This window comes from Thalassophryne amazonica, chromosome 17 (assembly GCF_902500255.1).
Source record: "Thalassophryne amazonica chromosome 17, fThaAma1.1, whole genome shotgun sequence".
NCBI lineage: Eukaryota > Metazoa > Chordata > Actinopteri > Batrachoidiformes > Batrachoididae > Thalassophryne > Thalassophryne amazonica.
This window is the reverse complement of record NC_047119.1, coordinates 26,541,422-26,553,384: the sequence shown is the minus strand read 5'-3', so window position 1 is coordinate 26,553,384 and position 11,963 is coordinate 26,541,422. Positions and strand designations below refer to the sequence as shown.

The window sequence follows — 11,963 nt, the reverse complement described above, 5'->3', positions numbered from 1 at the left end:
CAAACATAAATATACACCTACACATACCTACTTGCATACAAAATACTATACATTTACAAGCCGAAGCAAAAAACAAAAACACCCTAACCCTCATTACCCTTCCTCCTCCCTATACCTAGAAAAAAACATATTTTTGTACCGCTGTTTGAACTGGTTCATGCTTGGACATTGCTTGAGCCCCACTCCCAATCTGTTCCACATCCTCACCCCACAGACAGAAATACAGAAACCTTTTAATGTTGTTCGTGCCCACTGATGCTTTAAATTAAATTTCCCCCTCAGACTGCAATCCCCTGATCTGTTAAAAAACATATTTTTAATATTTGCTGGAAGTAAATTGTTTATTGCTTTTTAAACCTTAGTTTAAAAATGACAAATTTACAGCTAAAATTAGGCCTCCGCAAAACTGTCAGCACATCCGGGACACTGCCGAGACATCAGAGAGAAGACACTATCCCAACATGCATTGCGCGTGCCAACTGTAATTTGTGGATTTATGTCAGTTTGCATCTCTTACAAAAGCACCTTTTTATTGTCTTATAGAGGGTTTTCATGTAACGTATCGGTCACGTCATTTTGTGTCCCGTGGCCATTCTGGATTACAACGTGGTGGCCGCTGTGATTACACTTCGTGCATTTGGCAAACAAATGCAGAAGTTTCAATGTCGGCGTGAAGAAGCCTCACGGCACCGTGGCACTGTGAGAGATCCGCCGCTAACAGAAATCCACTGCTCCCAGAATTTTATTTTATTCGGCAATAAAATTATATAATACATAAAAATACCGCAGAGGATAACAAGAACGCTTCCAATACGGATGCTTATTTACATTGTGGTCCTCGAGCACCAAGCTGCTGATCCGCAAGCTGCCCTTTCAGCGCCTGGCGAGAGAAATCGCTCAGGACTTCAAGACCGACCTCCACTGTCTTGCGGTACGTTTGGTGAGTATACATTTCTTTTATTGTTGCTTGAAAATGATTTTTGGGGACTTTTTCCATACGCCCATTTGATTGAGTGGTGTCGCATTGAAAATGTACTGTCTTTAGCCTCCGGTGTTAACGTCGCGGGGTACGGATGCGGGACCTGCAAAGAATTCAAGTCATTAAAAAGATATAAACCTCTCTCAGCGGCCATGGAGCTCTGCGGCTCCGATTACCGAGACCGTGCAGCGCTGCGGATTTTGCCGCAAGAAGTCTGTCCTTGCGGGCAACAGTTGTTACTGGCTGCTCCGCATCAACACAGAGAAGAACGTCGCCCGCTGTCGATGTCGCCGCTGATCTGAGCATGCAGAGCTGTATCTCGCATTCATTGCAGCTTACTTTTGGATGTTGAAATCAGGATGTGTATAACAGTAACATTACTAACAGATAAAATCAATTTCAATGCGGGATCGGACTGAAGGCTTTTTTTTTTTTGAACGGACTGAAGGCGCAAGCGCGTCGTCTTCTCCTCGACGTCATGGAAATGACCCGGATGTACAAACTTTTCACGGAGGGCTAAATTTTAGCTGCAAATTTGTCATTTTTAAATGAAGATTTCTCCGCTGAATTACAAATTTGGGCTTACAGATTTACTTTACTGCATTCATAAGGGTCTTATAAATACATATCAGCTTTCTTTCTGAGATCTGACCACATTTATTTCAATGCAGGTCTACTTTAAGGAATTAAGTTGGTCTTAATTAAATTCAGAGTTCATCCATAAAGTTAAGTGACAACTCCTCCCCACCCACCTCAAAAAACCCTGCTAATTTTAATTTAGTTTTTTATTCTGTCTGTGTGTCTTCCCCCAGGTAGTTCTTTAACACCATAACACAGGTACCAATGAAACCAGAACTATGTCATTCCTTGCACGTTGGAACCCCAAAAGGCCAAATTGCAAGTATTTCAGTTGAATGACACAAATTCAAATTATGTGACTCAAACTCAGTCTTTTAACCGAATTATTCAAGTTGGCCAATTGAAATTCACATTTCAAAGATTCAAATTCAGTTTTTAGTGACATATTTGTGCCCATAGATGTTTAACAATAGGGCGAGACTCCATAGCCGAGAGCGTTGCTTTCCGTAGCTGGCAATCAAGTCACTCTATTGAGGTTTCAAATCCAGCAAAATCTCGCAAGATCACTGCCAGATGTGTATTACATTATATATGTATATTATTATTATTACTACTATTATTATAACAGTTTAACGGCTACGGAATAATTTTGTTAACAATAATTGCTCACTAAGCAATGCAACTAATCCTTACAAACTTAAACAATGCAACAATGCATGTAAATTTGCCATCCTAAAATACTCATTTCTGGCCTGGCTCTTCCACCACCCCCCAACCCCACTTCACCCCAAGGCCTTGACTAATCAGAAGGCCTCGGTACTGAGTGAGCGCTCCTACCGTGGTGCCTGGGGGTGGTGATGTGCAACATGATGGCCCTGAGCGGGCTGCGGAGGCGCAGGCGGAGGTTGCTGCTGTTGCTGATGGAAAAGTTGCTGTAGCTGCCGCAGGTGCTGCTGAATCTGATGTTGCTGCTGCTGTTGATGGATATGCGGATTGAACATTTTCCCCCCCGTTAGATCACGAGTTGAGAGACAGGTGCCAACGTTCCGACAAATCTGAATGAGAGAAAAGGCGTCTGATGATGCGGCTCCGCTGTCGGGACAGTTCAGGACAACATCAATGACAATCGTTAGCATGGAAGCTAACAACCATTAGCTTCGCATTAACACCAAAAGACGAAACAGCCGCTGCTAATGCGTCGTTAGCGAAGACTACGAAATGCGTCATTTTCTGGAACTCGACAGAATTGTATCGAAAAACTAAACAAATAAGCATTTAAAAATTCTAAATAAACTAGCTGACGCTACACCTGCAAAGCTAACATTAGCCACCGCGATATTTAGCTAACAAACGAAATAAAGCTTTCGCTGTAGCTTTGCAGGTTTTGCATAAACATACCCACAGTCCCTGCGACTTACTGCTCAATGAAAGACGCTGAATGGTACCTATCAGCCGATAAACATGTCACAAACAAAGTGTTTTTAAAACGCTAGCTTCCGAACCGGCGCAAGTTGACAGAAATTAGCGTCTGGAGGTTATACTGTGACATGTCGCCCCCTGGAGGTTATGTGCGGAATACAAATTTGCAGCCTATAACGATATAATTATTTATACTTGAAAATCTCAGTAAGGAAGTTTGTTGAAATTACTCAGGAAAGTCTCAGAGTAGTAGCATGCATACAATATTAATATCTTATCATATCTTATAGAATTTACTCATGGGTATGTATATATTTCTTGCATGGCTAAATTCTGCATTATCATTATTATTTGTTCATTTTTCTGTCATCTGTTTATTGTTGACTGTCATCATATGCCATATTTATATACTACTACTACGCCCATTATTATTAATATCATTGCCATCAGCACCAGCTGAATGAGGCCTATTGACTTGCCTTATGCCTTCTTTTGCACAATTGAAGAAGTGATGAAGATGTTGGAGGCACTGGATAGATACGCTCCATCACCATGACTTGAAAGGCTGTCGATTAATGATAACGTCATTACTCTCAAATCTATATAAAACTCTGCAAATCAAATCATGTATAATTTTACATAGTTATAGTCCTTTCTCACCCTCTTTTCTGGGATGGTGGGTGTATGCGTCCCTCAAGCTCTGGTCCCCTACCAGAGATCCTGGGAGTTTGAAGGTACTGTACCTCAACTTGAAGTCCCATTTCTCTTGTTCTCAGCAAACTTTGTTCATGTTCCCACTTGGACTATTTTCAGTCATAGATGTTCCTATGCACTATCCCAGCTCTTTGATTGTGTGTCTTACAGTTTATGCTGTCCTAGTTTGTTCTTGCACCCGGCTAGTATATGCTGGAGTTCAGTCTACACTTCAGTCCTGTCTGCTATGATGATGCCTCCCTCTACTGACCTGGTGCTCAGGGCCTGTTCTTGTGCTGTCATGATCACTGTGTGTTTGATGTTCTTCAGCCCAAACTTAGACAGCCATTGGTAGAATTGCTTGATGTCAGACACCCCCTCTGTCTGCCGTTGGTGCAGCTTGTGGATGGGTCTGGTCTTCCACGATGTCTCCTCTTGTTTCTCATCACCCTCTCTCTTCTACTGTCGGAAGTACTCACTTCATGATTGGTCCGTGAGGGACAGCTTCTTGATGTATTCCTGGGTGTTCCTTGTTTTACACACACACACACACACACACACACACACACACACACACACACACACACACACACACACACACACACACACACACACACACACACACACACACACACACACACACACACACACAAAGTGAAAATTTTATATATTGTAGACTCATTACATGTAAACTAAAATGTTTCAAGCCTTTTTTATTTTCATTTTGATAAATATGGCCTGCAGCTCCACAAAATATAAAAAAGTATCTCCAAATATTAGAATGTTTCATAAGCTCAATAAAAAAACAAAAAAAAAACAACAACAAACAAACAAAAAACCCAAAAGGATTTATAATACAGAACTGTCAAACCTTCATTTATACACTCAATACTTAGTTGGGACTCCTTTTGCATGAATTACTGCACCAGTGCCATGTGACATGGAGGCGATCAGTCTGTGGTATTGGTGAGGTGTTACAGAACCCAAGGTAACTTTAATACTGACCTTCAGTTCATCTGTATTGTTGGGTCTGGTGTACGAGTATTTCATCTTCCCCTTGTCAATACCTCATAGATTCTCTATGAGGTTCAGATCACGTGAGATTAATTTTCGACCAATTGTAGTAATACTAAGTCCAGCAAACTAGTTGCTTGTAATTTTGACACTATGAGCAGGTGTCAAATCCTGATGGAAAAATAAAACAGCATCTCCATAAAGCTTATCAGCAGATGGAAGCAAAAAGTGCTCTATAATATCGATGGCTACATTAATTCTGGACTTGATAAAACACAGTGGAGGAACACCAGCAGATTCTGAGCAGCATGGCTCCCCAGAATCATCACGGAGTGTGAAAACGTCACACCTGACTTCAAGCAACTTGGATTCTGTGTCTCTCCACTCTTCCTGCAGACTCTGGGATATTGATTTCTAAATTAAATGTAAAACTTGCTTTCATCTAAAAAGAGGACTCTGGACCACTGAGTAACAGCTTCTTCTCCTTAGCTCAGCTAAGATGCTTCTGACATTGTCTTTGGTTCAGGAGTGCCTTGAGATGAGGAATGTGAAGCCCATTTCCGGGACATCTCTGTGCATGGTGGCTGTTGAGGCACTGGCTCCAGCCTCAATCCACTCCTTGTAATGCTCCCTAAGTCCTCGCATCAGCTTTGTTTGACAATCCTATCAAGGCTGTGATTATCCCTGTTGCTTGTGCATCTTTTCCTACCATATTTTTCCCTTTCAGTCAACATTCCATGAATGTGCTTTGATCCAACAGTAAGTGAACAGCCAGCTCTTTCAGCAATTACCTTCTGTCTCTTACCCTCCTTGCAGATGGTGTCAATGAGTGTTGTCTGGACAACTGTCAAGTGACAAGTCAGCAGTCTCCCCATGATTATGGTTATGTGCACTGAACCAGACAGAGATTCACGCTATATATACTGCATAATAGTGAGATAATCAAACTTGAAATCTAATATTCTAATATTTTGAGTTATGATGTTTTTTGAGTTGTAAGCCATAATTATCATAATATATGAAATGCTTGAGGTTTGGAACCAGGGGATTAAGTGAACGAAATTAAATATGAACTGCATATTTGAGTAGTGATAGCGGCCGAGTGGTTAATGCACTTAGTTTCAGTGCAGAAGGTTCCCGGTTCAAATCCCACCCCTGCCACATTTCTCCACGTAATGTGGAATTGCGTCAGGAAGAGCATCCTGCGTAAAACTTGTGCTAATTCAACATGCAGATCCACCTCGGATTTGCTTCAATGTCCTCTGGTTTGGGGCACGAATTTGCATATTTTAGAAATAATATTTTATGAATTTGAAATTAGAATTTAAATTAAGATTATTTTAAATAAATAAAGCCCTCCAACTCACTTTTCCTGGCACTGATACATTCAGCACCATGGACAGAGCTATACAACACATTCATCTGTAATAGGACAATAAATACATTACAAAAGGAAAAAACACGAATAGAGCATTTATTAATGTTAATTTCTCTGTACACACCTTTCTAAGCACCGTCAAACTATATTATATTTTAAAGTCTGAAAGGAAAATTCGAATATTGTTGCGGCGGACACCGGGATTAGAGCCTTCTGTCACCACCGAGTGGTGCGTTTGCGGAACTGCGGCAGAAATACGACAGATCATCATCCTCCTCCTCCTTCCTGCGGTGCTCAGAGGAGAGAGTCCATGGCTGGCGGTGGAAGGTGATCTGGCACACCAGCAAAGCGCAGTCGATGAGGGAACGAAGTGGAAAGGAGTGAGTAGCCTTCCGCAGTCCAAAAAAAAAAAAACAAAAAACGGCGAGGAAGAGGAGGAACGCGGAGAGAGAAGAAGATTAAATCCCTCTTCTGCGACCAGGAGATAGCCTGCTCCCGTTGAATCGCAAAAATGGGGAACCGGGGAATGGAGGATTTGATTCCTCTGGTGAACCGCATGCAGGATGCCTTTTCCGCCATCGGCCAGAACGCGAACCTAGACCTGCCTCAGATCGCCGTGGTCGGCGGCCAGAGTGCGGGCAAGAGCTCGGTGCTGGAGAATTTCGTGGGGAAGTAAGTCGCTTTTTGTCCAATTTCAACACTTTACACGTCCCGATCCTTCTTCTCAGGCCTTTCACGCATTTAGATGAGTCTTATAGACTATTCTCGTCGCTTGATCACCTTTTCTCATCCATTGACATGGCACCAAAGCTAGGAGATTATTTAGTTAGGCCTCCATAAATCCCCAGTGGAGTTCATCTGTTAACTGCTGCATGATGCATTCACGGACCCGCAGATTGCTGTGGAACGGAATGCTATTTTGTATAATAAATTCCTTTCCATACTTCATGATATTTGAGTTCTAAAATCACAAGTTTTGCTTCTTCTGTTAGGCTTGAGGCAGTTTGAATGTGACTTAATTGTTTATATACATTCGATGCATGTGGAGATGCTGCCACAGATGATGATGATGATGATACAAAATGAAGGGAGAGGAGCTGGTATGATCTGCTGTACTGCAGTATGACCTTGCCAAGAGTCAGAAGGTCCACTTGATCTTTGAGCACTTCTGTTCATTCCTGCATTCATGTAAACAAAGCTTCGTGCACACGGGCCTTTCTGCAGCAAGCTTTGTCTGTATTTTCACTTTGACAAGTTTTGGCCCTTGGCCACACAGTGGACTCATGGTGGATGCAGCAAAATAAGGTGTGCAAACTGTGACTCCAAGGCAGCCCATACCAAGGACACAGTGCAGGTTTGTTAAAAAACAACTATATGCTCAGTCACTCACCTTCAACCGCTTAGTCCAATTAAGGGTCGCGGGGAACTGGAGTCAATGCCAGCAGTCATAGAGCGCGAGGCGGGGTACACCCAGGACAGGACACCAGTCTGTCACAGGGCCACAAACAGACAAACAAGCCACAGGCGGGAATTGAACCCATGACCTTCTTGCTGTGAGGCAACAGTGCTAACTAAGCCACTGTGCTGCCACAACTATATATATATATATATATATATATATATATATATATATATATATATATATATATATATAGACAAATACAAACTGATATGATAATATAATAATATATAATAATTGTTGTGCAAGTTGTCAGCATTTTAGAACAGATTACAGACTGATTTACTGCGCAGTATCTCTTCAGGTCCACCTGCTGTGATGTTGCTCAGGTCCTCCCATCTTACTATAATTCAATTTATTTATACAGCACCAAATCGCAATAAACATCTCCCAAGGCATCACACACAAACAATGTTAACACCTTCTGTTAACACTTCGTGAACAAGCACATTTGGTGACAGAGGTCAGGAAAAAGCTGCTTCAGGTGTTTTTTGTTTATACATTCTAAAAAAAAGAATACATTGGTTCAATTAAAAAAATTAAAGTAACAATGCACATGAATCCTTTTAAATAATTCAAATTCAGCCATTGTTGAATACACGCCATGAAACATTTATAGCATGACTAAAAGTTTTTGTAAAGCATTTAGTGAAGTAGTTTCATACATTTGATTTGATTTGCTTTGTTCTCTACAAGGTTAATTAAGTTGAACACTACTGATGATGGAATAAGGTAGAATTCATTATGTCAATCACCAGGGTTGGGTAGGATTACTTTGAATTGTAATCCAAATGTATGTACATACATACATGTAATCCACATGTATTCTTTCAAAGTAATCCTACCCAAACTTGTCGATCACACACCAAAATGCACAGAATATACATCACTGGATGGTCATACAGCATGTCATGAGCCTCTAGGTGTGTAGACTGGCTCGGTGTCTTTCTTGGTTTTGCTATTTGTCCTTTCAGGGCTTCTCTTTGTATTTGTGCTTATTTCACCCCAGCATTGTCTACACACCTTATGTACACAGAACAGCCAGGTGGTGTCCCTTTGGGTTGTTCTCTGCACTCCTCCTGACATGATGAACAATGAACAGGTATCTCTTTTAAAGTCAGTTTATGGGCTCTCATCAGTCGTCACCAGTGATGACGGTAACACGTTACTCAGTAACGCGTTACTGAGTAATGTTACTCAGTAACGCGTTACTCTAATCTGACCACTTTTTTTAGTAATGGGTAATCTAACGCGTTAATCTTTCCAAATCAGTAATCAGATTAAAGTTACTTCTCAAAGTCACTGTGCGTTACTATATTATTTTTGCATTATGGGTTGATAGCAGCATTAAACTTGGTCTGTGGGCAGGGGGTCGGGGTTTGACTGAACTACACACTTTAAGCGAGCTGTGAGCTTTTCATCCGCCTTTTTCTGCAACAGCTACGACCCGTCCTCACCTCTTAAAGCACAGTGACAACAGCACACCTGCACTGAGCTTTACAAAGACATTTTTATGCTTTTTTTTTCTCCGAGCTGCTCCGTATCTGCTGCTAAAAACAGCTGATCCTCCGTGATGCGTCAACAACTAACACTATTTTCCACTCCAATGCACCTAAACTCTCTTTCTGAGGACCACATGATGTGAAAACGCAATAAAACTTTCTTACCTGTAAATCTGGTCATGTTTTCTGCATAAATAAATGTTATCCATTCTTTGTGCTCAAATGCCAAAGCAGGGGCGAATCCAGATGGAATGGGGGCGTGGGGCAAGGATGTGTCACCCCCCCAACAACACCTCTAGATTAAAGGTCCAGTTTTGAAGCCTTTTTTTTTTTTACTACAACTACTAATACTACTTAAAATAATAATAATTTCGACAAGTAAAATGTTTAGAGAGAATTTAAATGTTAGAAAAATGTTAGAATGAATTTAAGTTACATTTATAAACAATGTAGGTTAGAAATTGCAAGTTTTACTGTTACAGTGCTGTCAACAGTTAAATATGAGGTCAAGAAAGAGATCTTTATTTAACTTTTTATAAAACAAGTATTTATTTTCATTGAAGCCAAGAAAGGGTGACTATAAAGTGAGTTTTGGCAAAACAAGTATCATTGTCATCATTGAGATGGCAGAGGGTTGTTGTAGGCAGCTGGGGAAAGTAACTAAAAAAGTAACTAGTAATCTAACTTAGTTACTTTTCCAATTGAGTAATCAGTAAAGTAACTAAGTTACTTTTTCAAGGAGTATCAGTAATCAGTAATTGGATTACGTTTTCAAAGTAACTGTGGCAACACTGGTCGTCACTTATTTTCTCCCTCCTGTCTGTGTCTTTTGTTCTACCTCTGTATTCCCTTCACACCTGGGGTCCCCGAGCCTTGGCCCATGACAGAACAGAGTTGAAATGGTGTAAACAGGCAGAGAAGATTGTTGAGGAAACAGATGATGAGTCATTACACATGGAGACAGTCCAACAGCAAGCAGTGTTCATGAGGGAAGCAGCAAATAAGTAATTGAGGTAAACAAATACAGGATCAGAATCCAGTTAACAAACACACAGGTACGACAGCTTATTAAATGACATTGAGAATTCTGGAAACACATAGAGGCAGTGTAGTTTGGCAACTGTAGAACAAACACGGGAAGGGAACAAACCAGGCATGAGAGCAAGACAGTCTGGCGCTGGAGTGAAGGAAAAGTGACAGTTAAAGGTGCGTTTACACATAAGCAAGACGCGTTACGAATGTAATTTTTCTGTCATTCGTGACACATTCCTGACATTCTTAATGTGACTTAACGCATATGAATAGGTTTCTTAATAGTGCGTGTTGGTGCGTGATATTCTTGATATTCGTGGAGCATGTTTTTGCCTGTCAAAAAATGTTCCACGAATGTCACACACCACCCTCATTTCGTCTCACGTCGTGGAGGTCACAACTGAGCGTATTGATCCGTCTTGATGAGTAGTGATCCTTAATAGAACGTGACAATGTTCGTAGTGGTTCCTGTGATGGTTCTTGGAGCCCAAACTGTCACGCGTTATTACGAAGTGACACGGAAACTGTCAAGTTTTGACACGACTTGTAACGCGGCGTCACATTTCACTGCGCGCCACGACGAATCAATTTTCTGTCACGTGCGCACAATTAAACTCGGCTTCAAATGTCGTTCCACAGTTCCCGCTGAAGCTCCTCAGGACGTTCCTGCAGGTGTTCCATCTGCTGTTGTAACCGATGAGCGGGAGAACGAGTCTGAGCAACCAGAGGAGAGAGAGGAGACTCACGAGCAGCCAGACATCTCTGCACCTCCTCCAGTCCGGCGGAGGAAGAAGCGCGCACACAATTAAACCCTGCTGCATCCCATTCAGTTTGATTGCTGACACCAAGTCGGCTAAAAGTCTCATTTCAGTGCTCTTCAGCGCGCTCCTGCAGGTGTTCCACCTGCTGCATGTGCCTGATATTTGGGAAAATGCGCGAGACGAGAGCTGCATGAAGCCACACATCTGGCTCTGTCCTCCTCCTCCTCTCTGCGCCACTCCATGGCACAGAGCCCAACTACGCATGCAGTCACAAAGTTCTTCTGAAAAACTGGAGCGATTTCAATTCGGTTGGATGAATATGGGTGAGTGTGTGGAGACAATTCACCTCGTTCACAACGTGACAGAACTTAACGATGCGCTGTTACACGCAATAGCGTGCAACAACGCGGAATACTATTCTTGACCGTGCGTAATGGTTCCTGATAATTCTCCAGCAACACGTGCCATTAATCGTAACGTGTGGTAACAGGTTGCAGCAGTTTCTGAGGACACCTGACGCCTCTGCCCCGAATAATCACATTCGTGATCAGCGGCCAAGAATGTGTACTTCGTGGCATTTGTGACTTGTCGTCGTTATGTGTAAACGCAGCATTAATCGTGCTTGAAACAATTAACACAGAAGTAAGAGTGCACATTGTACTTTGAAACCTGTGGACAGGAAATAAAAAAAACACAGAACAGATGTCACAATAAAAGCACAAAGAACTAACAAAGGAGAATTTTGCAAGAGAGCTCAGGGAAAAAATAACACAGAGGAGGCAAAGCAGAAAGCACTAAAAGCACTATGATGTGCAGAAGACAACACAAGAGACAAACCCAGAAACATGACAAATATATTGCATGTTGACATGAAAAGAGAAAACTTGATTTAAATGCCTCTTTGCAAGCACACAAATGAATTTGTCAGGCCCGGCAGCTGCCTGGCACCTGTGGCGGCTGGACCCGCAATGCAGACTCCCAGACTAGGCTTAGGTGTAAAAGAAGACAACTTTAATCCAGGCTCTAATTCGGTACACATGCAATCAGGCAGTGGAGCAGAAGTACCATCAGGGTTAGGCAGGGATGCAGTCGTGGACAAGCAGGGATTGGAGGCACGAGCAAACACAGAGTTCAAGGATGAGGCAAG

The 11,963-nt window shown here is 41.9% G+C and overlaps 2 protein-coding genes across 4 annotated transcripts in view; one reads left to right on the top strand and one right to left on the bottom strand.

Moving 5' to 3' along the window:
• Positions 1 to 3,110, bottom strand: part of ciz1a (cdkn1a interacting zinc finger protein 1a) — a 29,879-nt gene extending 26,769 nt beyond the window's left edge. For 2 of the 3 annotated variants that reach the window (XM_034191766.1, XM_034191768.1), the window contains exons 1-2: positions 2,977 to 3,110; positions 2,396 to 2,613 (exon numbers count right to left, since the gene is read on the bottom strand). In XM_034191766.1, coding sequence (XP_034047657.1) covers positions 2,396 to 2,559 — 164 coding nt within the window. In that variant the 5' untranslated portion in view covers positions 2,560 to 2,613; positions 2,977 to 3,110. Of the gene's footprint in view, positions 1 to 2,395; positions 2,614 to 2,960 lie in introns of all 3 variants that reach the window. The other variant, XM_034191767.1, reaches the window with a different exon arrangement.
• Positions 3,111 to 6,303: 3,193 nt separating this feature from the next.
• The window catches only part of dnm1a (dynamin 1a), a 120,777-nt gene continuing 115,117 nt past the window's right edge, over positions 6,304 to 11,963 (top strand). The window contains 1 exon segment of the mRNA XM_034192027.1: positions 6,304 to 6,734. Within this exon segment, the coding sequence (XP_034047918.1) occupies positions 6,574 to 6,734 (161 nt within the window). The 5' untranslated portion in view covers positions 6,304 to 6,573.